We start from the raw sequence: 27,486 nt of genomic DNA on the forward strand, positions 1-27,486 counted from the left end.
CAGAAGAAGGAAATATTTAATACATTTATTGCTATTTAAAAAAGGAAACAACACAACTTACTGAAATATCATTGAAATATCTTATTAACTACAAGAAATAAATCAACAATGTGGCAATAAATCATTAGGCACATTCCATAACAATGCATTGTCATTTAAGCTATCAGCTATTCCCTATTAATGCCTACAGCATGCTGCTAATTCTCTTTTATTTAAACCTCCCATAATACATTAATCAGCTTATTAATACATTTTGTCTTCAAGACTACCCTCAGAATCTGTTAAATGAATACTACTTAAGCTACTTAATTACAATGCCAGGCAAGCTTTCTCTGCCATCTATCAGATCTTACTTGTTCCTTTAATTAAAATAATATTTTCCCTTCATTTTAATGCTGGTAATGTAATACAGTGTATTTAAAGTCTACACACCCCTGTTGAAATGCCAGGTTTTTGTGATGTAAAAAATCAGACAAGATAAAACATTTTATTTTCACTGTTAATGTGACCCATAATCTGTGCAATAATTAAGAGGCAAACTGAAATCATTTAGAGAGGAAATATAAAAATAAAAACTAAAATAAAGTGTACACACCCTATTATAATTAAAATGAACCAATCACATTCAGACTCATGTTAAATAGTAGTCAGTGACACCTGCCATCAGTTAGAGTGACTCTGATTAAACCCATATAAAGTTCAGCTCTTCTAGTAGGATTCTGACATTTACTTGGTTGCATTGTATAGCAAAAGCCATGGTGCGTAAAGAGCCTACAAATTATGAAGTCATTACATCAACAAGTGGCTAAAATATGAAACAACACTGAACAAGAACTGGACGTCCATCCAATATTGATAAAAAGACAAGCAGAAAACTGGTCTGGGAGACTGCCAAGAGGCCGACAGCATCATTAAAGGAGATGCAGGAATTTCTGGCAAGTACTGTTTGAGTACTACATGTGATAACAATCTCTCACACTGTTCATATTTCTGGGCTGTGGGGTAGGGTGGCAAGAAAACACCCAAGCCCGGCTACATGTTGCAAAAACCTACATCAAGTCTGCCAAAATCATGTGGGAAAATGTGTTACGGTCTGATGGTGTTATGATGCATCACTGAAAGAACACCATAACCACAGTAAGGCATTAAAGGTCACATTAAAGGTGGAAAATGTGCTGAAATGATTTATTTTTGTCTGATTTTCACAAACTAACAGGGGTGTGTGTTTATATCCACTGTATATGTTGACTTAGGAATGCTGTAAGGCAGCCAAACTTGGGCCTTGGAATACTTTGTAGATTTATGGACTTGCTTTAACACTGCACCTGGGTAAAGCAGCTAAGGGGTATAACCAATCTTGCAGTCAGCAGGTTGTTAGAATCCAGATCCTGCAGTTATAAAACTCTTTGAACTTTGATCTACGTTTCACTCAGCATTAAAGTCTGTTTGCAGCTGTTTGCTGAATTATTCGGCAATTCCCTCCCCAAAGGAAAACAAAACATATATAGACATATAAAAGGAATTTAAAGCTTTACATAAATTACTGGTACAAATTATTGGAACATGGTGGTCAGACTAACAACTTAAGTGGTCTCTCAAACTCATTAAACACTATCAGTATCAACCTTCCCTTATAAGCAAGTTCAGTCTACTTAGAATGTTTAAAAGGTAAAGACAATTTGACATTAAACTCAATATTTTAGCTTGTTAGCTTAACTGCCTAGTCGTATACAGTCATGGGAAGTCATAGCTTTCCTGTACTGGAATGGTAATCAGAAGGTCACTGGTTCAGGTTAACACCGTTGGGCCCTTGAGCAAAACCCTTAACCCTCAACTGCTTAGATTGTATACAGTCCCAACTGGAGATCACTTTGGGTAATAGCATCTACTACATGTAGGGCGGCCTCACATCAAAGTGCCCTTTGTAAGGATGATCATCAAAATAGACAACATTTTACTTTTGAAGTGAAAAGGTCCGCCCTACAAAGGTCAATTTAGAAATGTTGTTTCTGCTATTGGTCAATGACGCAAATTCATTGGTTTAAGTTCAAAACATTTGAATGTTGCATGCTGCTGGAACATTTATTTGCATTTGAAGTCTGGAATGCAAAACTACTGGCTGCCTTGCATTAAAATGAATGAATTTGCATACAAAAACCTGGTGGGACCACAGCTTAAAGGCTTAAAGGGTGATGTATATGGCATTAGGTTGTTAAAGGAACGTCATCGTAGCATTGCCCTCTGTACACACAGCTGGAAGCTTGAATATGTGGGGAATGATGTGTGTGAGAGCATATGATGAGGGTAGTGAGTAGTATGGTGATGCATTGCTCGTGCGAGCTCATGGCTGGGTCTCATTGTTGACCTCCTTGTCATAAACGTAGCTGCCAACACCACCTGTATTTACTCCTAAAAGCACAAGAAAGGATCAGTTTACACATTCTAAAACAAAAGACACAATCACATACAGAAAAATGTATCAATTATGTAAAACTATAAACATGCAATACAAGCATTCATATAATAACTAATAAGTAAATATTTATTTCTGTTTAAAGCTAAGCTCAATACCATCATCTAAAAAGTCAATAAGAAAATTGAATAGGAGAAGAGCTCCATCTAGAGAGTAAAGAATTCCTGTACCTTTTGGTCCAAAGAGCACAGCATAGCACGGTTTATGGCAGTAAGGCTGGCCATCATGCTGAAAAAAACAACATACCATATTTCAGAATGTAAGTAATCTTTCTCACACAAACACATTATAAATATGCATGTGCCAGTTATTTAGACTGGAATTTTCCTTTGATTTGTTTGATTTTTTTTGACATTTTGTACTATTTTCACTTCAGTTTCCGTGAACTACATTATCCACAATGCTATTTAACTATACTATATTCAGGTGCTCATCAGACGCTTGTACACTTTCTCTAACTATATGACCATGAACTTGATGGACATCCCAAGTCTCTTCACTTCAACCATAACCGCCTCTACCCTCCACCCCTCTGTAAAGACTTTTCACAAGATTTTGCACTGTGTCTGTGAAAATTAGGGCTCATTTGGTAACATTCACATTTATGGCATATTGCAGACACATTTATCCATTTCAACTACTATACAAGAAATTAAGGGTAAAGGGCCTTGCATAAGGCATATTGCCAACAGTGGCAACCAGCAACCTTTAGACTAATAGTTCAGTACCTTAACTTGCTTCCAAATCATTATAAAAGGCCATTGAAGTTTTTCCACACCAAACATACTGTGTACAGTGGCATGGTCATGAAGGAAATGGGCCATTCCCTAACTGTTACATTTTTGCAAAATTTAATATACCATTATTAACATATTATATAACATTTTATATACCTAGCATTAAATGTGGCAAACACAACTAATCTAATTATAGTATCAGCTGTGTGCCCTATGTAGGGCTGATCGTTTCAAAATTGGCCGCAACCTCATTGTATGGAAAATACGCTCATATGACACAGTAAAGCACAAAAGTTTGCAAAATGAAACTGCTTTTTGTTATGATGAAAATCAGACCTGTGGGTTAAGGGTAATTGTACAATACTTAAATATTAAATAAACAATACAAATTGTATTTATTGCAACAGTTTCACACGTACTGATTCAATCATATATTGTGTCATTTTGTGGGGTCAAGCAAAGCTTATAGTACTCAACCTTCACTATATACATGGTGAAATTAAAAATATATATATTCTATGTACTTATGACAGTAGAATAAGCCCAGCCCTAATATGAAACCAGATCAACTTATTTCCTCAGCAAACAGTGTTACAACCAAACTCTTTTTTTTTTTTATATGGATAAATTCTTACTTAAATTCTTAAAATGTAAAACTAAACAACAGCCGCTCAGGTGGTGCAGCAGTAAAAACACACACTGCAACCAGAGCTGGGAACTCGAATACATCGTATCGAATCTCAGCTCTGCCTTGCCGGCTGAGGCCGAGTGGCTACATGAACAATGATTGGTCTGTTGTTCAGATGGGCGGGACTAAGCCGGATATGGGTCTCTCTCTGTCAGACTGGTGCAATTACGACCTCTGCTGGCTGATTAGAGGCGCCTACACGGAGATGAGGAAAGAGTGGGTGTGTCTCTCCGTACACCACACTAGGTGGCACAACACTCGTCAATGTGTGGGTGATAAGATGTATACGGCTTGCTGCCAAGCATGTGTGTTGCTACTAAACTGCTAGTGAAAAACACAACCCAGGCTGGACTTTTTTTCTACATTTCTTCAGCTGGTCATGTTAAAAACATGCTTTCAAAAGACCTTTACTTACGCCTCAATCTATATTACTCACAAAAACTTCTTTGATAAATAGCTAACATTATATGATTGTATAGTTTTGCTCTGCTGCTGTGCCTTCTAACCACAGAAGCCAAAATTCAACCAAATGCAAGCTTTAAAAACAGTTTGCTTAGTTGTGGAGCCCACAATGCTCGCCATTAGGGAACGATTTGCATTATAGGAATGCTGGGACGTTTAGAGGCACATCTCCATCATGATTGTTTAGATCAGTCTTTTTCAGGCACTGTTTTCTCAGCCGTTTGACATACTTTGCTATAAGCACATATTTTATTGTCATTGGAAATATTGAAACAATTAAAAAAATTTGACAGTGCAGCAGTAATTGTAAATCTCTCATTACTTAGCTCTAGAGTTCATACAGGTTTGCTAGAACCTCCCTCCATGTTTAACCCCAGTCAGTGCCCATAGAAAACCATGCACGTGACCCTTCAGCTAAGCCCGTTTCTGACTGACATCACTGTTGAAAGAAAAACAGCTGCGATTACATTAAGCTGTCATGATTTTCCTCACCTCTGCATGACTGCCTGCTGAGAGGGTCTTGCTGCACCTCTCACAGCGAAGACAGGGTCGATGCCAATCTTTCCCCAGAGATGTCACCTTCTCAGCTGCCATGACACAATACACTTTTATTAGGCTTCCTGTTATTAAGACTTTTCATCACATTGCCATATTTTAGAAAGACAGAAAAACAAGAGACACAAACATACCAAAATAGACCCTTTTGTTACACCTAGGGCACATGTTGGCCTCTCCAGAAAAGGTGGTAAAGTTTCCAGCTGAAATGAGAAAACGTTTTAACCAATCAGCACAGATGTATACTTGAACCTCTTTATTGAGAGAGCTGTGGGAAAAGCTGGACTCGCTGGTCTTACAATTGTCCTATCAATGGGCTTCCACTGAGACACCCACCATGACTAGCTAATCAGCTGACTCATGATTTATAATGGCACTGCTTTATAACATATACACCTGAACACAGTATGTCAGTAAAGGCAGTTTTAGTGGGTTTCTTTTGTACCTTTGGAAGGGGGTTTGCTGAATGCTGGGACCCTCTTCTCTTCAACATTGAGTGCAGAGTCCACAGTGGTCGGGCCTTCGTTTGCATTGACTGGTGCTTCATACACATAAGAGCCTGCTCCTCCAATGTTCACACCTACAAAACATAGAAATACTAGAATTACTATAAAAAAATATTTTTAATTGAAGGCTTTATTGTGGAAAGAAAAACAAAGACACAAAAAGTGCCTCTTTCCTTGCCTCATATAATTGCTTTTGCGGTGACAACTGAATGTGCTGCATAATACAGACACTGTAACATCACTGTTCCAGTTTTCCTTATTCTGTCTGATGTTTGATCAATAAAGTAATGCAATAACATGATTTTTTTTTTTTATCTGGCATTAAACCGCCTTTTTTGCTAATAGGTATAGGCAATATGACCATTTACCTTTAATAATGCTAGTGTGTTTACTCTCACTCACTCATTATCTTAACCACTTATCCAATTAGGGTCACGGGGGAGTGCTGGAGCCTATCCCAGCTTTCCAATGGGCACAAGGCACACAGTAACACCCTGGATGGGGCGCCAGTTCATTGCAGGGCAGACACACACATACATACACACACATATACAGACACACATTCACCTATAGGGCAATTCGGTGTCTCCAATTAACCTGACTGCATGTTTTTGGACTGTGGGGGGAAACCGGCGCTCCCGAAGGAAACCCACGCAGACACGGGGAGAACATGCAAACTCCGCACAGAAAGGACCCGAACCGCCCCGCCTGGGGTGATCCCAGGACCTTCTTGCTGTGAAGCGTCAGTGCTACCCACTTAGCCCCCTAGTGTGTTTACTGATTAATAAAATAATGTGTAGCCACTGTACTTTTCTAAAACCATACATCATGCACACTGTTTCCCAATCTTGAGAATTCACAGACAAATCATCTCCCATTTTGCAGGAAAGTACCTAGTCATTAAAGATCAGTGTACATAGTTTCACTGTTTACATGTGGTCTAAAAAAAGATCTGCACAATAGCTCCTTACAGATTTTATTTAATGTATTTTATTTGGATTTGACGCTATGTTCAGTATGTATTTGTGCCATTTATGGCATGCTAGATGTTATGTTTCAGTATGTTTATATTTTGAGTCCACTTTTTATTGCAAGATACCTTAGTACTCTTGTGTTTTCTTGAGTAAGGATTTCTTTCTATGAGTTGGTATGAGTGGTTGATGCCTTCCCTTAACGTATTAAGGGGTGTTCTACAGGGTGTCCCAAAATGAACTGACATTTAAAATTTGCTGCCATTTTTTTGCAGCAAAACCAGAGTTAGAGATTTTTAAATTGCTGTCATTAGTAAACGTTGAGGTTAAATCATGAGAAGGTACACAATCGAACAACGTGTAGAAATTGTAAAAATTCACTTTAAAAATGGTGATGTGAATTGACCGCCAAGATCATGTGATCTGACGCTGTTAGACTTCTTTGTTTGGGGTTATCTTAAGGATAAAGTGTACACCAACAAACCACAATCCATTGAATACCTCAAAGAAGAAATTCTCAGCAATTATGTCAGCGTGTCATGGAAAATTTCATCAAAACAGTGAACATGTGCTGCCACGGTCGAGGCGGTCATTTGTCAGATGTTTTGTTTCATACATAACCTCCATGTCTTCACTTTAAAATAAAGCATAAACATTATTAATGTTCAAATAAAAAATGTGTTTTATTAAAAAATTAAAGTGTCAGTTCATTTTGGGACACCCTGTATTAGGCTGTGCTTTATTGTAATGGGTGTTTGGCAAGTACCGCAAGTAGATGTATTTTCTCCTTTTATCAGGTGTTGGTGGGTTATTCTGGGTTGTCCATTTCAATATCTTGTGTGTGAGACTTGGTCAAGACACCTTTCTTGGTGTGTCCTTGGTTTGTTGTTGACATTTGGGTGTATCTCTTTAAGTTTGTGTTCAGTGTGTTCCATTTATTTTGCCATTTATCTTTGATATATGCATTTATTAGTGGTAGCTCTTCATAGATGAGACAGTACATATCTCAATAAAATAAATTGTGTTTAAAACTATTTTTTAATTGCTGGCACTGGTTTAATGCTGGTTAAAACAAGTTGAGAACAACTTTTTAAAATTTTACTTTTATTTTATTTTAAAAGGTTATTTTAAGACCTTCATTATTATTATTATTTGTTGTTGTTGCTGCTGCTGTAGTGAAGTCCTATGTGGAATCTTTCTGTCTCATTAGTTATTTGAGCCAGACAGACAGTAACTCAGCTCTCACCTTTTGGCCCGAAGAGGGCAGCATAGCACGGCTTGTGGCAGTAAGGCTTCCCATCATGCTGCAAGAAAGGAATAAGAATGTGAAAAGGTATGAATTGAAACACATGGCAAGTTGGCAACTTCTACTTGATGTTAATATAGATGGATGTCAGAAGATAAGTGTGCTTGTATCTAAAGTCCTTAATTCACTTTCATAGATTTGAAGGAACATTTTCATGTCATGGCTTTTAATGGCTAGATGTTCGGTTTCCATTTTAGGCTCAGTATGTGTATAAATTAAAGTAGTAAACAAAGAACTAATCCACTAATCCACTTGAGTTTAAACGCTGAAGAGAGGCTTGTTATTCCTTAGAGCTGGCTCCTGTTTTCGATATTTCGGTGGTTAGTTACTAAGGCACAGTCTCTGTTGATTCATAAAGCGAAGTGTGTGTGCGTGTGTGCACGCCTTGGATATGGGTAATATTCAGCTCAGTGAAACTGTGTGTGTTTAGATGCTGGGATGTACTCATCATGGGAACATATATTGGGCTGCTATGAGAAGTTGTCAGGATGACATAAGAGAAAGGGTAAGCTAAAATGACCCTGTAGAAGGCATGCTGGGAAAATGTGGAGAAATGCACAAGTAGCCTACAAGCTAAGCAGATAGTGTAATACCACCTTACATGGCCAGGGTTGAGAAAAGGAGCAGCTATTACAAGAAATGCATATAAATTATGTGGACAGTCCATCTAATGATTGATCAAAATGACAAAGCCCCTGTGCACCAAGTGAGATACATGAAGACACTGCTTGCAAAGAGCTCTAACCTGAACCCTACTGAACATCTTTGGCATAAATTGAGACACCAGTTGCAAGCCAGGTCTTCTTATCCAACATGAATGCCTAACCTCACACAGTTCTTCTTTTCTAAATGGGCACAAATACCCATAACTTATTAGAAGGCCTTCCCAGAAGAGCCTTTATAGACTTACATTTGCATTTTCAGCATTTAGCAGACGCCTTTATCCAAAGCGACTTACAACTGAGAATATACATTCCAAGCAATTGAGGGTTGAGGGCCTTGCTCAAGGGCCCAATAGTGGCAAGCTGGCAGATGCGGGGCTTGAACCAGCAACCTTCTGATTACTAGTCCTGTACCTTAACCGCTGAGATACCACTGCCCGTCCTACAAGACTTGAATAGCATGTCCTACAAACTCATGGTCAGGTGTCCACATATTATTGGCTATACAGTGTACTGTAACTACACCCAAGTCTTCAAGTAATTGTGCACATATATTGTACTTGTATAATCAATTTTTTTGCATCCACCCCCCCAATTTTCCTCCCATTCATGTCGTATCCAATTACCCGAATGCATTGCTTCCCCACTGATGTTGACCTCCACTCCTGACTGAGGAGAACTGTGACTAACACAGGCCCCCTCCAACACGTGTGCAGTAACCGACTGCATCTTTTCACATGCACGAGACGAGATCATATGTGGATCAGCTTTGTGCACGGACAGTCACAACCCTGATCACATTATCCCCCGTCTCTGCAGGCACCATCAATCAGCCAGAAGAAGTTGTAAATACCTTAGTCATGAGGAATCCCCTCTTATACTCTCCCTGTGAACAAGCCAATCATTGTTCGCATAGACGCCCAGCAGAGCTGAGATTCAAATTAACAGGTTGAATTAGTATTTTACTGGCATTGCTTTTTCAGATGACTACTCTAGGCAGGGATTGTAATTCAGATGCCAGACACATCCATGTAGCAGCAGAGCCAAACCTCCTTTTTTGCAGATACCAGTGAGAGGATTTAGCTCAGCCCACTCACTTCCCACAACCTGATATCTCAGGTTTTGCCAATGTTTCCCCATCATACGCCCATCGGGTCTGTATGAATCCCAGTATGTAGGATGATAACCAGAGATTCATCAACGAGGTGTTACAGTACACTTTCCACACAGGTGTGAAGTTTTAAAAAAAGGATAGCCCACAGGCAGTCATGTTAGGCTTTAATCACTAAACAAACAAAACATCTCTAAAGTGCACTGGTGGATTTTATCTAAGACTTAAAATAAATCTCCACTGATGCTCAAAAAAATTGTGATTAACCTTTTAAACATCAACATTTGTTTTGTTTGCAGAACAGCAGGTTGTACTGGTGCCATATTACTCCAGAGACCCACATTAATTTCTTAGCTTCAGTTTTAGTATGCGTTTCCATCCAAATAATTAGGATCACTTCCAATTAGTTCACACATGCCAATAGGTGGGTTTTCTAAATTGCCCCTAATTTGTGTTTTTTGCATTGTACCCAGGATAAATGCGGAACCCACGATAACCATGATTTGTTGACACAGAGCAGACCTATATACAGTATAATGATACATGCTGGGTTGTGGTAAATATGTAGCCAATACACCTACAGACATGTTTTTTTGGGGGGTGGAAATAAACCTAAAGGAAGCCTGTGTCACTGTGTCACTGTGTCACTGACAGAAGAAGCCAAGCTCTGCAGACATTAACTGAACGCCATGATTGAACCCATATGTCCTTGCAGACAGTGATTGGAAGCAAGGTTCAAACCGAGGTTCCCAGGACCCATGTTTCTGTGCAGCAACCACAGTAGTCTTAGTCCCGGAAAAAGGATCGTACCAGATGCTTCCTGCTTTTATCCAGGAGGATAATGAAGAAAGGAGAAGGAATGGGACAGTATTCATCAAGTGGAGCAACTGTGTTTATGTTTATCAAGCTCTATTTTGATTCCCATACTTGAGTCCAGCTATTTCTAACACCTGATAATAACAAGGATTAAGTTCTGGTCACACCAGGTTCCAGGTTTTGTATGTAAATTTCCACATGAATGTGTTAAAAAAAGAGTAACCACATGAAAGTTCAGGACTGATGATCAGATTTTACAGCTAGTTTCCATTTGTTCCACAGGGAAAAACATCTGAAGAGAAAAAATAGCAGGTGCAATTTTGGAGAACCTCAGTTCTGTTGATTTTTGATCAACAAATTCGCACCCTAAACTTTAAAATGTTAAGTGCTAATAGGCAGTGTGTTATGTGTTGTATGTCAGCTATTAACATGTAGCAAGGCCGCTCAGGTGGCGCAGCGGTAAAATACACTAGCACACCAGAGCTGGGATCTCAAATGCATCGTATCGAATCTCAGCTCTGCCATCCGGCTGGGCAGGGAGGCTACCTGAACAACAATTGGCTGTTGTTTACAGGGTGGGATAAGCCGACCAGGGTTCCTTATAACTGGTGCAATTACGACCTCTGCTGGCTGATTAATGGCGCCTGCGCAGAGTGGAGAAATGATGCTGATCAGGGTGTGGCTCTCCGTGCACAAGGCTGATCCGCATATGAACTCGCCTTTTGCAGGTGAAAAGATGCAGTCGGAACTGCACACGTGTCGAAGGGGGTGTGTGTCCGTTGCGAAGCTCCTCAGTCAGCAGTGGAGGGTTGTATCGGTAAGATGTAGCAAGAGTTATCATAGTCAAAAGGCTGAAATAGGTCATGAGAAGCTGTAAACTGTTTACATGATGAAACTAATACAGTTATGCAGGTATGTAGCTGCAAAACCAACATAAATTCTCAATGTACAAAATATAGCTGAAATTGGCAATAAAACTGCAGTGTCAGCCAATTTTTAGCTAAATCTCCTAGTCAGCTTGAAAATGCTCACCGTATTGTACTCTCACTCACTATTGTATCCCTCAAGGTGACACAAACAGGGTCTTAGAAATTCATTTTATTATTAATTGCTTTCATTATACATTAAAACCACACTGTGCTAGACTCTAGCCCTGTTGTGAACCCAAGATTTAAAATAGTAATTAAAATGCAGTGTTGGTTCATAACTGCATGAGTCAAAGTTAGCTGACTGTGGTGTGTTTAATGGATTGTGTCCTTACTTTATTTGGTTAATTATTTATAATATACTGCAGTCTCACTGAAAGACCTCATTTAAATGTTGAATGAAAACTAAATGGAAAAACTGAGTCCAGCTCCACACCTCACTTGCATTCCACACACAGTGTTACATGTCACTTGGCAAGACACTAAAGCCCAGTGTCTCATCAGATGGAACAATCTTTTACCAGCCACTGAACCTCAGAGGCATTGGTATTCACAAAACAGCTGATTCCTACCATACAGTTTAAAGAGTCTATGCTGAGAAGGGATGAGATTCTTTTGGTGAGAATCAATTTGCAGCAGTGAAAAATAGCAACAATTATCTCTAACAAATAGAAGACTTGCTGTGGAAGCAGGTGTTTGTTATAATTAATTTGCAGACATATATGAATCCTTCCTTAGAGGGTATTAAGATTTTAGCAAAGGTGGACACTCGGGTGGCGCAGCAGTAAAATACGCTAGCACACCAGAGCTGAGATTTCGAATACATCGTGTCAAATCTCAGCTCTGCCATCTGGCTGGCCTGGTAGGCTATATGAATAACGTTAGGCTGTTGTTCATACAGGGTAGGGAGCTGGATAGGGATTACGACCTCTTCTGGCTGGTTGATGGCGTCTGCACAGAGTAGAGAAATAATGCTGATCACGGTGAGGCTCTTCGTGCACAGGGCTGATTCTCATATGAACTCATATGAAGGGCTGGTACAGGTAAAAATATGGAGTAGGCTACTGCTCACGTATCGGAGGGGATGTGTGTCAGTTCGCTCTCCTAAATCAGGGGTGGGGGTCAGCACCAGTAGAGAGGAAGCATAAAGCAATTGGGTAAAAATTGGACGCGCTAAAAATCTGGAGAAAAAGGAAACTAAACCATAACTTTAAATAGTCTATATCATCATGGGTCCCTGAAGTTATGTTTTAGGAAAACCTCAAACAGTTAAAGAACAATATTTATTTATTTAGTTGTTTTACACTGTGCCTACACCATGATTATATTCACACCAGTAGGGGTAGATCATTTTCATGTCAATCTATCTAATGGAACAATATCTAATACATTTTGCTACACAACCAATTATGAAGTAGTTTGTTACATACTGTAAATATGTACTGTCCACAAACTATAGTACCTCTCTCAACCATTGTGCAAATAGATGATATGTGAGCCCTGTAGAGCCATTAGTAAACTTTTTCACACTGTTTTCACTCACTGACATCCCACTTACCTCAGCATGGCCTCCCGATGTTAGGGTCTTGCTGCAGCGTTCACATTTCAGACAAAACTTGTGCCAGTCCTTCCCCAAGGAGGTCACCTTTTCAGCTAGTGGACAGACCGAGAACAAAATGGGTACAAATGTGGGAAAGGAAAGAGAGATGAGAAAAAAGGCACAGACATAAATATTTGACTATTCACTGGCTAGTAAATGTTACTTTCACTGCTGTATTGCTTTGTGGTATTTCATGTTGTGCATTGTGCTTATGTATATGTACAGGGATTCTTTTAACTAGAGAAAAAAATGGGAAAACAGAGAACCTGTATCTATCCATCCATCCATCCATCCATCTATCTTTTAACGCTGTGTTTACTCTTGTGAGTTACATTCACAGCAGGAAAGGTTTATGTGGGTGCTTTGTGTCCGTTAGGTAGTCTCTGATATTATATGTGTATTCCTAATTTAGTGATTGCAATGAAGTTCAAAAGCTTTTCCGCTTTTTCAAGGTTAAAAGTTGAACAATGAAAGGTTAAAGGATCTTTCATTGTTCCAGCTATGAAGAAGTTTTCTTTCCCTTTGGTATTTAGGGCACTCAGGTAGTATGTGTTTAATCGTGATGGGTAATTTTCAGGATTGAACCTGTAACTTGTTTAGAAAACATACTGAATATTAAAGGCAAGTTCTGCTTGAAATACATTATTTTTAATATTATTATTACTTTGGATTCATTTTTGGATTGTATTTTACTGCACTCTTTTATGTCTTATGGTGATTATGTTAAATTGTTTAAGGTTAATAAACTGAACACTGAAATTGTATAATAAATTAGAAATGCAAAATAGTAATTACCCAGCAATCAGCAGCTAAGTTCAAGATCTTCCAATTATTAAGGTCTGTTCAGGTTTTCCTTTGTAAAATACTATCTAATCACAAATAATAAACTGTCTAAAAAAATGTGACACTGCCAAAGCAACCTTGTAACAAGCCACAGTCGCCCTCGGCTTGCTCATCTGGGGTTTATGTATCTGTTGGTCCTGGATTTTGTAAAGTTGCTTTGAGACAATGTCTGTTGTAAAAGGCGCTATATAAATAAAGTTGACTTGACTTGACAACCATGTTCTTCCTTACAACCCTTCTGGTTCATCACTGGCTTACATAGTAATGAACACAGACTATAATTTTTAGATAATCAATCTAATATTATGCAGAGGAGGAGATGACTTGGCTTAGCATTAGCTGCAGAAAAGTTTGACACTGATGCTATTTAAAAGTGGCGGCATTTTTTAAAAAATATTTCATTTATGCATTTTCTCCCCTTTTTCCCGCCCATCTGAACAACAGTAAAATCGTTGTTTATGTGGCCGCTCAGCCTCACCTGGCAAGGCAGAGCTGAGATTCGATACGATGTATTCGAGATCCCAGCTCTGGTTCCAGCATGTGTTTTTACCGCTGCGCCACCTGAGCGGCCTCAAAAAAGTGGCGGCATTTTGACTGCTATGTGACTGCTTTGAATTACTTTTTTTACATGTTAAATTGCTAATGGTGGAATACTTGGGTGGCGCAGGGGTCTAGAGTGCTACCCCACCACCGCTGAGATCTTGAGCTCTCAAATTCAGATTTTCAGCTGTGATATCGACCTGATCAAGCATCGAGTGGTTTGAATGGGTTGCTTCTCCAATTGTGGCCTATCCAGTGGCCTGCACTGAGCTGTGATCTCCACCCTATTGAACTCTATTTGGATAAATTAGATCTGCACCTATTTTAGTCATAGTGTGTACAGAAACTGACTTAAGCTCCAAACACTTAAAACATTCTGGGTAGCTTTTTAAACACCAACTAAAAAGGTTCTTGAAACCGTGCAAAGTGTCAGTTCTCTGTGCTTGTTACAATGCAGTGAGGTAAAACTCAGGAAAACGCCCTTGTTTTGGTTCTTATGTGTTGATGTACACAAAAAGGAAAAGCAGTGGCTGCTGCATATTTGCAGCTGGATGTACAATGGTCACCTGCTCGTTCCTTTTTAACCCTGCTAATATTTCCTTTACTTGTTTCCTGCCCCTTCAGGACTGTGTCCCATGTGGCTTCATCAGACAGAATTCCAGCCCTAAGTATAGTCCTTTCAAAAATAAATCTCCTCCACACAATGCAGAATGAAATCATGCAGGAGCAAAGGAAACTCCTTGTCTTATCGGACCCGGGCACAATCTGCCGAAGAGGGCAAGCCATTTCCTCTGGCTTTTCCCCTTTTCCCTGGCTTTCCCGCCAAGAGAGAGAGTATTGTTTTCAGTCTGCTATTTCAACTGCCCCCTCAGTCCCTCTCAGGGGAACCAGCTTAGAGCAGCTGGGTTCAGTTTCACCGCAAGCAAAGAGCTTTCTAAATAATCAGTTCCACTGTAAAACAAAAAGTATCAAATCACAGAGTGCTTCACTTCAGCAAGAGGACATAATGATGCATATTACATATCGCAGCAACTATATCACAGTTCAAAGCTTTACTTAGCCTGCAGACAAATCGGGCACAGAGAGCTTCAGGAAGCATAAACTGCTGCTAAAAATATGGCAGTGCATGAAGACATGCTGACATACTGCCTAGCATACATTATGTACATTTATGCCAACAACTTTTGGAAAGGTTCCAGAATCTTATCTTAGTGACTAAATTTGACATGCATAAATCATGACTCGATTATTCCAGCATGTTGAAAATTGGCCATAATCCATGATGTAGTGTGTCCTCCCCAGTAACTAGAGGCGCTAACCAACAGCCAATGATGTACAGTCGACCCTTGACTTATGAACTTAATTGGTTTCGAAGGGCCAGACCTCCCAAACCACCCCATTACCTAACCTCTCTAATGTCTTAAATTGTCTTTTTGTTATAAATACAAGTATATTTTCCCCTAAATCTTAAATTATAGAATATACATTCCTGTAATAAATAATAATAAAAATACACAGTAGTACTGCACTGTACATAAAACACACACCACATTTCATACACCATAATAAATCTCCTTCTTTTTATATAAAATGTACAGTATTTACCAGAAACAACAACTCTCATATTTCTCTATTATTTCCTTCTTTATTTCAATAGTGTTGTATTTTGTAGGTGTAACTGCACAAAAAAAAACAATATTTTAGTCAGCGGACTTTCTTCCTCTCCCTCACTCACTGACCCCTCTGTCTGATACACAGTGACAGCTACTGGCAGGAGTAATTATACAACAACAAATGTAATGTTTCTCAGCTCTGCGCTTCCTCTGAAAACACCGAAAAAACACCGTCCGCTGTGCGAATGTTCACTCACTGTGTATATATATAGAGAGAGAAAGACGCTCAGAGTCAACTTGTTCGTGACGTCACGTGTTTCGTAAATTTCGGTTCGTAATCCGAAATTTGTTCATACGTTAAGTTGAAACGTGATTGTTCGTAACCCGAAATGTTCATATGGTAAACCGTTCGTAACTCTAACATTCAGAATAGAACAACATAGCAGAAAATCTAGTGTCAGGAGTGTATTACTGACATGCCGTTTTAAATTGAGCTTTGTATATATGTATAAAGAAAAGGCACTGCTGTCCGCGAGCTGCTGTGTCTCAAATATCATACTACCCACTAAACTGCACCCATAATCTAAATAAGTGCTCCACTTCGCTGTCATCATGTTTTATTCTGTGTTGTGATAACTTTGTGGTAACTTAGTGGTTAAAGTACTGGACTAGTGATCAGAAGACTGCTGGTTCAAGCCCCACCACTACCAAGTTTCCTCTGTTGGGCCTCCAAACAAGGTCCTTAACTCTCAATTGCTTGCATTGTATTCGCATAAAATCTTTTGCTAAATTCTGTAAATATAAATGGTGTGGTGCATTTTACAGACACCAAACACTTGATATGATAACTGAATACTTTGTGTTGATATTGATCCTTATGTTTGCTTTTTCACTTACGCTTTCACAGAGCCTTGATCATGTGCTATGGTTGAAAAAACAAACTAGCCTATCCCTGCCTTCTGCAGAGATTTCTCCAGCCAGATGTTTTGTTTTAGTATTTCTTGTTTCTGCAGTATTGTAGCAGTCACCTGTACAGTTAGTTACAATGCTCAACACTCTGTGCTGTACTGTACTCACTAGGCTTAAGGCTGTGTTTACACTGACATACTTCTACATTGGCAAAAATGCATTTGATTTTAAAGTGAAGGATCCTATGCACTAGTGCATAGACGTGCCTCAAAATGATGCTCTGTTATCTATTAAAAAAAGCTGACCAGGTTTGAACGTCTGCTGGAATGCACCTCAAGCAATCATCCATTAACTAATCAGACACTGAGATTACTGAAGGAAATAAAAAAGAAAGTAATCACTGCCATCAGCGCTCATCCAAAACTGCCCAAGCACTTAAAATCTATTTCCTACTCTCCAACATTATAGACTAAAGTAATAAAGAAATATAAACTGATGTTTTTGTACATTGATTTAAATGTGCATCTTCATCTGACTTAATCTTCAATGTCTGCTATTCAAAAGATGCTGAATTACAAGCATCTATGGCTGTCTCCATCCATCCACATGATTCTCTACTTGCTTAAATGCTTAAAAAATCAGAACACAGCTGTTACTGCTGTTATTGTTTATTTTTAATATCATCTAATAAATAGAATATGATCTGAGATTCAATTTTGGTTTGGGTAAAAGAATCTACACCTAAATATACCAGCAACTTTTAAAATGCTTTTTGACAGAAACCAAAAATCTCCATGTTAATGCAGCCTAGGAATCAGCTTTCTGCCTATATGTGTTTGTGCTGTTTCACAAAGAACAGACCAAAACAAACCTATAGACTTTCAATTACAAATTCTGCTGCTATTTAAAGAGACTGAGACAAGAGACTGGGTCTGGGTTTCCGTACTGTCATTACTGCCTCATCAATTTAGTTAGAATGTTAGCTCATTCAGTTACTAGAACAGTCTTACTTTGATCCAAGACAGTGTAGACATTTATTTTTGGCCGGCAGCTGCACAGATCTCCTTTATTTTCTAATTTTAGTACGTTGTGTTTGGTGCTTGTGTCAGAGAGTGAAAACAATGAGTGAGAAAAACTTCATTTGTGAGGTAAAAACTGTACACTACCTGTTAGATATAAATACAAACTCTACATACACAGACACACAGACCCTAACACACACAATATTTAAAGGATTTTAAATTTGTAAAGGATCTTAAAGAAGAAGAAGGAGGGCTGCCTCTTTCACACCACTTTTATACTGGAACAGTCTTCAGCAAAAAGCACTGCTGAATGATTTAAATTTAAATATGTATCCCAAGATCTAAATGGTGTAGTCCATGGCAGCCCAGGTACCTCTTTGTAATCGGGTGGCACGGTGGCTATGTGGGTAGCACTGTCACCTCACAGCAAGTAGGTCCTGGGTTCAATTCCCAGGTGGGGCAGTCCGGGTCCTTTCTTTGTGGAGTTTGCATGTTCTCCTTGTGTCCGACGTGGGTTTTCTCCGGGTGCTCCGGTTTCCTCCCACAGTCCAAAGACATGCAAGTGAGGTGAATTGGATACACAAAATTGTCCATGACTGTTCGAAATAACCTTGTGAACTGATGAACCTTGTGTAATGAGGAACTACCGTTTCTGTCAAGAATGTAACCGAAGTGTAAAACATGACGTTAAAATCCTAATAAACAAACAAACCTCTTTGTAATCAGCCGTATGCAGTCAAATGGTTTTAAAAGCAGTTAGTGTATGATTTTAAATTTAAGCACTGAAATAAAACATTGTGGCTAAAACACTTGCTCTGTTTTAAAGTTAACTGCACCAAGCTTTGTACACTATGATAATATTCTAATCGCTCAGTCATCCCATGCTCAAGAACAAATCCTTTATATTTATTTTAAATTTTTTTGCTCTTTGCATCTGCATTAAGCTGATTAACTATTAGGTTCAACAATTTGCCAACTAATACAATGTAAGGGATTGACATCCCCGGGCTCTTATCCAACTTCACTTGGCATATTTTTGGAACAGAACATTCAGGTTCCCCTAATGACTGGACTTTTGCAGAAGTGAAAGGTCTTGTTAGTCTAAGATTTCAACTTAAATCCACAGCCTGTCAGACACATTTCATTAAAATAACAAATTTCTGACTGTTTTCATAGCAGGGACAGTAGGAATAACTGTATTTTACTGTTATTTTTAATCAATTCAGATAGGCCACACTAGAATAGGTAGAATTACATTTGCTGTTAACACTGTATATGCGTTTGTGTCCTGTTTTGCACTGTACTCATTCGTATACACACAAATTTCCACACAGACCCTTTAAAATCATTAAAGAATAGTGGAGGCTGTTACAGACGTGGTCTTCATTTTAATATCTATGGTTTTGAAATACAGAATGCTTAACAAACTTGTGATCAGCTGTTTACATGCTTCTGGTCATACAGTGTAGTTTATAGGCTTTTTAAAACATATTCTGTATATTAAAAAAATTTTATGCATTTTCTCTCTCTTTTTTTAAGCGCAACCAATTTTTTTTACCCATTTGCGTTATGCTTCCTCTCTACTGGTGCTGACCCTCGCCCCGATTGAGGAGAGCAAACTGACACACGTCACGTGTGAAGTGGCCGACTGCATCTTTTCACCTGCACAAGGCGAGTTCATACGTGAATCAGCTTTGTGTACGGAAAGCCACACCCCGATCATATTATTCCTTAACTCTGTGCAGACGCCATCAACCAGCCAGCAGAGGTCGTAATTGCATATGTTATGAGGTCCCTATCCAGCTCCCTCCCTGTATGAACAACAAGCCAATAGTTGTTCATGTTGCCACCCAGTCCAGGTATTCGAAATCCCAGCTCTGGTGTGCCAGTGTATTTTACCGCTGCGCCACCTGAGCAGCTATATTATACATTTTTTATTAGATTTTTTTCTACAAAACTAATCCAAACACCACACTGTTCGTACTAGACAGATTCACTTAGTGTTATTGACGTTGACATTTAAGTCATTTAGCACCATTTTTATCCAAATGTGATGGAATATAATGCAGTCCAAGTTTTAGGGCTTTGTTTAGGGTCTTGGCAGTGATGGGGTATGAACCAGTGACCTTCCTAGCAATAGTCCAGTACTTTAACTATATTGACCATACACTAACTTATAGTAGATATAGCTTACAAGTAATGTGCTGGGACACAGCCACTGATTATTTCTCTTGGAAATAATATGAAGGTGTTTGGGCAACTCTTGCACCTGAAGAATTAAGTTCTCCAATAGAAAGCCATGGTTTAACCAGTCTGGTGTGGATGAATGTTTGGCACGATTCACGCATGTCCTGAGCTTAACTTTACTAAACAATTCTTGGATAAAGTGGATTGATTTCATGCCAGGCCTAATCATCCAACATCAGTGCCTGACCTCACAATTGCTCTTGTGGCTAAATGGGAAAAAACATCCACAGGCACAGCTGCAAGAGGGGGGGTTAGGGCAGAATGAAATGAGATGTGTAAGAGTGTGATAATGTGTGTATGTAAAAGTAACTATAAAGCTAGGAGATGCGTAAACAGTTATACTCACAAACCTTCAAGGACTCCTTTAGATTAAATGTGTAATGAAAATGAGGGGAAAGATAACAGCACTGGTCAACTACAGATGTCCTTTCTTAGAAGTAGGTTCTGAGAAAGGGCTGTCTGTACAGTAGAGAGTAAGACCCCCAATAAATCTCTGCCAAAAAACAAGAGGAAAAACAAGAGGCCAAGTGGAATGCATTACTTGTTTGCTTTCTTTGCCTTCGCCTCATTAAGATTGTGTAATCACTGACTTTCATCACCGGCTCAATAACTTTTGTATAGCTGAGCTCATGTTATGATTTACTAATCTCTGTGTCCAGTGTAGAAATACAGCAGCCACATTATAAGCCTGTGTAAATAAAAGGTTTATTTAAGCATTTTAGTGGTATGTTGCCATGAATCCATCTGTTCGGATGGCATAGCGTATTTTTCATGAACCATATTGTATAGTATCGTAACTAACTACTTCCGTTCTGCATGCATGCCAGTTGGGCCAGTTTAGTGATAGGGCAGTGGTATTGAATGATCCATTGGCCTTGTACTTTAGTAAGTGTGACTAACACTCCTGATAAAACACTGAGCACTGAGACTGACAACACATGAATACAGCGAGCAAGTATAATCAACTTCAAACGTGTGAGGCATGCCACTGTTTCCTCTCCATCCCATGTCTATTTGCAGAACACTTTGCTTAAAATAACATCTGACCAACGGTTGCATAGGTAACCAAGCCTGGCGTTAAGTACGTTGAGGAGGCCTGCGTTGGTTGTTTAAACAAATCTCAAATGTCTCGGTTAAGTGTGAGTCTTCACTTGCAATTATCACTGACTTCTGATTTTTGGGAGCCAGTAGCACTGGTTGTGTTAGATCAATTCTGGTGTCCAGATGTGCTGGCTGGCTGAGCTCACACAGGCTGATGCAATGACCCTGAAAACTGCTGAAAAGGGCCACTGTGTTTCTAGTTAAAGTATGGTTTCCTCAGTGGCATAACTTTATAATGGCCAACACCCTCCCAATTCCAGAAGTAGTGGGCATGTTTTATTAATTCCACTTCATTAATTTTAGTAGAAAAGCCTAAGAAAGTCATTCGTTGGGTGTGTCAGCAGCATTTATACTGACCTTCATATTTATTGCATAGCCTGTCTACAACCAAAACAAAAATGTTACTCCAAAAAGTAGCTGGTGTCCCTATTGTGCCTGGATCTTTTCAGAATACAGAGGCCACATTTAGAGCGTCAAAATTCAAGAGGGGTTTTTTCGCCAGATGTCTTTGGTTGATAGCCTGATAACATAAAGTCTTTGGCTACAATAATCCAATTAACACTTCATTAACAGTATGAGTATGTGGATGCATAATAATGAGCTTGCTGGATTTCCCATTACAAAACCATAAGCATTAATATAAGAAAATGCTTTGGTGTCAGAGCGCAGGGTCAGCCATTGTACGGCGCCCCGGAGCAGACAGGGTTAAGGGCCTTGCTCAAGGGTCCAACAGTGGCTGCACAGCAGAGCCTGGATTTGAACAGACAATCTTCCGATTGATGGCCCAAAGCTCTACCCACTAGGCTACCACTATAAGCTTACCCCCTACCCAGACACTTATGTTGGATGAGAAGTCCTGGCTTGCAGTTACTTAAAAAAAAAAAAAAACATTACAAATGTGTTTGATAGGGTTGAGGTCAAAGCTTTGTGCAGGCCAATGGAGTTCCTCTTTAAAAACCATGTCTTAATAAACCTCAATTTGTACATAGGCACAGTCATGGTTTAAACAGAAGCTGTCCCCATAAAGATGCACATAAATTATTTTAGATTATTGATTGTGTACAGCTGTTCACAGTGGGTGTTGCTGAAACAGCAGAACTCAATAAATAGGAGGTGTCACATACATTTATCCATATAGTGTGTGCTTAAAATAATTTGATGAACAACAATTTGATGTTACCTGTTAACTATAAGGGTTGGATATAATGGGCCAAAGTTTTTGGGTTTTGCCAGTGACAGGAAACACTGCAACAATTCAGTCAAAGGTGTTAATAACTTAGTAAGGTGTTCTTACATTTTCACATGCCACAATTACTACATTGTAGCTCTGCATTTAAAAAAATACATATTTTTTAAATACCCCCCACCATTTTGCATTCCAATGTAATTGCCAAGCCCCTCCAATAATCCCCTCCAATTGTAGGATTGAGCTAAAACAAAAGCTATGAACCACAGGAGCAAATGTATTGGATTATAAGCATTTTCTTAGCAGTTTTGCTAGTATAATAGGAATATAATCATATAAAGGAATGTATATGCTTCCAACTGACTAAAAACAATTTAGGGAAGGCTGTTTCCTGTTCCAGCATTCACGTGCTCCTGTGCACAAAGCAAGGTCTAAAAAGACATGATGAAAAGTTTGGTTTAAAGAAACTCCAGTGACCTGCTCGGAGTCCTGACCTCAGCCCAACTGAACAGTAATATAAATTGAGGCTGTCTTGACCATCAGGGCCCAGCCATACAAATTCTCTTTTGACCTATTGAGCACAACACATGAATTCAGTAATTAGAAAGAGTGTCCCAATACTTTTGTCTATAAAGTGTACCATAAATGTAAGGTACATTAAAGACTTATTGCATTGTATTTAGTTCTACTTACTATCATTGTTAAATAATGTAGGCAGCCAAGTTGATTAATTTGCTCACTAGCACACTGCTAAGAAAATTTTTTAATATAGTAAATAAATACTTTTAAAGTCGTGTGAAAAGCCATCTCAAAAGAGTGTCTGTTTTTATAGCTGAAAAGATCACACAGAGGTCACAGTTTTAATGCCATTTGTTTTTGTTTGTTTTTAATAGGATGTCCAACAAGCTCACAGTCAGGTGTCCAAATACTTTTGATATATTGTTGATACTATATCTACAATACTTTAAAGCAAGCTTAAAATACTGGAAATAACTTGGATAAAAGAATTCTAGCATTTATTTTAGTCCTGACTAATTTTAGTCATGATGTAAAGAAAGCCCTGAAGATGGAAAATGTAAGTGGAATGTGGCTCTATGTGCCTTCTATTTTAAAACTGCAATTTTCCACCAACCCATACAACAGCTGTCCAGCTGTTTGAACAGTTGCAGCATCTTTAAGCAATCAAAGGATACACAGTGTATTAGAACGTTGACTTTAAACACAGAAAATGCTTCAGTCAGTGGCTTACCGCTCGCAATTTAAACAGGATACACTGGAGGAAAAACGCATGAGGCCTTGAACCACATTTGAGAAAAGCACTTGGAACAACAGGTTTTATTGAGAGGATGTGTGCTACTTTACCACCTTTTTTACAACTCCATCATTCATTAACAATCCTAATGTTTAAAGTTTGTAAATGCAAAGTAAAATCATAAAACGACCCAAAATTATTTTGATGATGGGTAACATTCTAAGACTCAAATTGAATTTAATCTCCGTATTATTCGTCTGTTCATCAAAGTAAACATATACACATGCAAATTTATTAAGGTAAATCTAAAACACAGGGTAAGCTGTCAACCTTTAGACGTTTAACCATCAGAGTTTAGCGTAGCTCCAAAAAGGGAGGATAAGACCACACCCTACTGACCACAGCTGGCATTTCAGCCCCGCGCTAAAATTAGCATCCAGTTTTAATTGATTCTGCCCAGATCTATGACGCAGGCAAAACCATTGGTCCAGGGCCATGGAAAATCAAGTGTAATCACCGCCTGAACCATGAAGAGAGGAACAATATGCTCATTAGTACATGCTGTACTGGTGGACGCTGAAAGTGCTAAGCAGAAATTGGACATTGACAGCATGGCACAACCTACAGCCATAAGCCACATAGTTTGTAATAAAAAACTGACTTAGTTTTGCAAGTGCATACACTAGGCTTAATCCAATTTCTTACAGGTGTAGAAATTTGGCTGGTTAAAACGTTTTATTTTGATTACTTATGGGTCATAGCTGTTGCACACTTGCTACATTTTCCATTATAAATTGTACTTCCATTTACCAAATTGATTTTATTTTCTTGACAGCTTTACAGATGGCATAAGTTACTGTTTAGTGTCTGAGCTTCATGCAATATGAAGAATATGTTAATTAGATTAATCACTGTTCAGTGCACAGACACTATACCAAACACCTCTATTCACCTTTTAAATAAAAAGAGATCAGGTCAAATAGCATGAGGATAATGAATGGTCATGCTCTGCTGGACCGGAGGCAGTTACTAAGATGTATTAAAGGAAAGTACAATAGCAGTGGAAACTTCATTTCAGGCACTAAAAGACTAATGGCAGGGCAAATATAGACATGGTAATGGCTTTATTACAGCACAAAAACATGAATTATGTCAAAAGCTGGCCTTTAAAAATGGGAAAACTGCAAAAATGAAATGAAGAGATGTTATACTGCAGAGAAATCATTAGAGCTTGTTGTGAACTGTCAAACACTGGCTGTTTATCTGATAATGAGTATACAGGTGTGTGTTGATTCCTTATGCTGGAACACCTCGAAACTGGACCTGCTCAAAAATCACAGTTCTTGTTCATTGCTCCTGGAATGTAACAATGAAAACGAGACTAAATAATGCTAAGGATATTCCTATTTCTGAACCTCACTCTTGCTATAACTCACACCTTCTGTGCTTGAGCCCATAATAACTGACTAATATTGAAAAAAACGAGTTTTTACATGACTGCCTCTCTTTTTAAATGGTCAGCATCTTAAACATGAAAAAACAATTATAAAACTTGCCCCACTAAACTTTGAAGCAGCAACAGATTTAGCAACATCTGTAGAAGAATTTTGGTCCATTCGTGTTTGCAAAATTTCTTTAATTTTGCCCCATTGGATAGCAATGACTATGTAAAGTCCTGCCACAGCATCTTAACCTGGTTTATATCAGCATTGACTAGGGAACTAGCTATACTGGGCTATTTGTGCTTCTGATAGTTGTGTTTAGTTGTTGCTTCACCCAATTGTTCTTCAAGCTTTAGATATCGGATTGATGACTGGACTTGCTCCTTATGATTTTCTGGTTGGTAGGTTTAGTAAATAATAGCAATTTACTCACACCCTAAAGCACCAAAGTTGACGTTACACCACTACCATCATGTTCGACTCTAAATATGATGTTCTTATCATGAAATGCTGTGTTAGCTTAATGGTAATGTAGCGCGACCCATGTCTTTCATAACATTCACCTTAACAGTCCAGAGCAATATTTTAAAATGCAAGATAAGACTCTATGATCATTGTGGTTAACAGTGGTTTTAACATTGCAAGTCCCTGATGGATACTATTTTGCTAGTCTCATGGAATCATAAGCACTGATCTATGGCAAGCAAAGTTGGCATTTTTTATGATCATCTAGGTTATTTTGTGTTTTAGTGGATGAGTAGTCAGTGCACTCTTGGAGGAACTGGGGTAAGCCAGAGACGTCCGGGAGGATTCACCACAGTTCCAAATTTTCTCCTTTGAGAGATAATGGCTTTTACTGCGGTCCGGTGTCTCAGAGCTTTAGAAATGTCTTTCCCAGACTGATTTATTTTAACAGCTCTCTTTCTCATCTCCCCTGGAATTTCTTTAGATTGAGGCATAGTGTGTTGCTTTTTGGGACCTCTTAGCCTACTTCACATTTCTGAAAAAAATAGCTCTAACAGGCTGGCAGTAATTAAGGATGTGCATGTCTAATCCATAATTAAACCCAGTTTTTAATTAAATTGGGTTAAATAATTTAATAACTTTTAACTTGGAAACTACACTTTCTTAGTGCTTTGTTTAAATATCAAAATCAGCCGAAATGAAGCAAACATGAAGAAAGATAAGAAATCAGGAAGGTGGCAAATCGGTTTACATAACACTACAGTTAGATAGGGTGTTTCAGTGGCATGGCTGAGTGGGTGCTTCACAGCTCCAGGGTCCTGGTGACCTAGGTTACAGGTTTTGCTAGTTACAACTTTCAGTTCAATTTAATTTTGTGTTTGTATGATTTGTGTAAATCCTATTTATTTAAAGTATCCTCCAGGCCACCCAAAAAGGATGGGTATCTGCTGAGTCTGGTTCCTCTCAAGGTGTATTCCAGTAATTTTAAGGGAGTTTTTCCTTGCCACTGTCACCCTCGGTTTGCTCAATAGGGGTTTTTTTTTGTCTGTTGGTCCTGGATTCTGTAAAGTTGCTTTTAGACAATATCCATTGTAAAAAGCACAATATAAATAAATTTGACTTGACGTGACCTAGGTTCAAACTTTACTTCTGTTTACTGTGTGTAAGTTTTGCATGTTCTTTCAAAAACATACAGAATGTGAACTGACCAGTGTGAATTGCTTATTGGTGTGAGTAAATAAATGTCCAAGTGTTGCTCCATGACTAATAAGTGCCATGTCCAGTGTTTATTCCAGCTAAATAAACAACGATTGAATAAATGAATGAAGAAATAATACTAATTAAGAGCAAATAAGCAAATATTGACATACACTTGCTAAATATGGAATGCAAATGTTTGTTTTAATGCTTATTTATTAAATAAATAGACTTTTGAAAAATGTAACATTTTAATTGTCTTCATATATTTATTAATACTTAAATTCTGTCATTTAAAAAAATGCATTTTAAATGTGATGCAACTGTTTTAACAATTCTAAGCATATTGTGAGAATCAAAACTCCTCTAGGTTATTTAAGTCTGATTAAACCAAATGCAATATAATAATGGTTTATTATAATGGTTGGTCTGGTTTTTTGGTTTTGCACACCACTTGTCAACATTTTGGATGAGGGTTGTGGTAATGGGTAATTACAGAATGAGGAGCTATAAAATACATCCACCGCTGGATCCCATTTACTAAAAGCTGAAAGTCTGATCAGGTTGATTTACAAGCATGCACCTAACACTTAACCTGATGTACATTGCAAACTAGTTTTATATTCATGGCAACACATATGAAAGCATCACATATGATCTAGACAAGCATTGTAAGTTATGATCCAAAACAATCGGTTCATTTAAAGAAAACTGAATAAATAAACTTACCGAAGTACACTGTCTTCTCGCATTTGGGACACTTAGATGCCATGGTCGCTTTCTCTTTCTAAAAGCAAAATAGTTGTAGACTCAGAAATCTGTACTGGCTTTAATTCATAAGAATTCTGACCATAAA

The 27,486-nt window shown here is 38.5% G+C and overlaps 1 protein-coding gene across 1 annotated transcript; it reads right to left on the minus strand.

Annotated features, from left to right (window-relative positions):
- crip2 (cysteine-rich protein 2) lies at positions 1-27,486 on the minus strand. Its single transcript, XM_063007078.1, has 8 exons — positions 27,360-27,486; positions 12,772-12,866; positions 7,639-7,696; positions 5,361-5,495; positions 5,050-5,118; positions 4,853-4,947; positions 2,644-2,701; positions 1-2,409 (listed from the first exon to the last, which is right to left on the minus strand). The coding sequence occupies exons 1-8, from the start codon at positions 27,400-27,402 to the stop codon at positions 2,342-2,344; spliced, it is 621 nt and encodes a 206-aa protein (XP_062863148.1). The 5' UTR covers positions 27,403-27,486; the 3' UTR covers positions 1-2,341.

This window comes from Trichomycterus rosablanca, chromosome 13 (assembly GCF_030014385.1).
Source record: "Trichomycterus rosablanca isolate fTriRos1 chromosome 13, fTriRos1.hap1, whole genome shotgun sequence".
Lineage (NCBI taxonomy): Eukaryota > Metazoa > Chordata > Actinopteri > Siluriformes > Trichomycteridae > Trichomycterus > Trichomycterus rosablanca.

Bases quoted from the DNA above. Each gene is read 5' to 3' on its own strand.
- crip2 (XM_063007078.1), bottom strand. From the start codon at position 27,402: ATGGCATCTAAGTGTCCCAAATGCGAGAAGACAGTGTACTTCG. The intron at 5,119-5,360 runs GTACAAAAGAAA...TTCTCATTTCAG, and splicing joins CAGCAAACCCCCTTCCAAAG to CTGGAAACTTTACCACCTTT. The intron at 2,702-4,852 runs GTGAGGAAAATC...TGTTTTTTTCAG, and splicing joins CAGCAGGCAGTCATGCAGAG to CATGATGGCCAGCCTTACTG.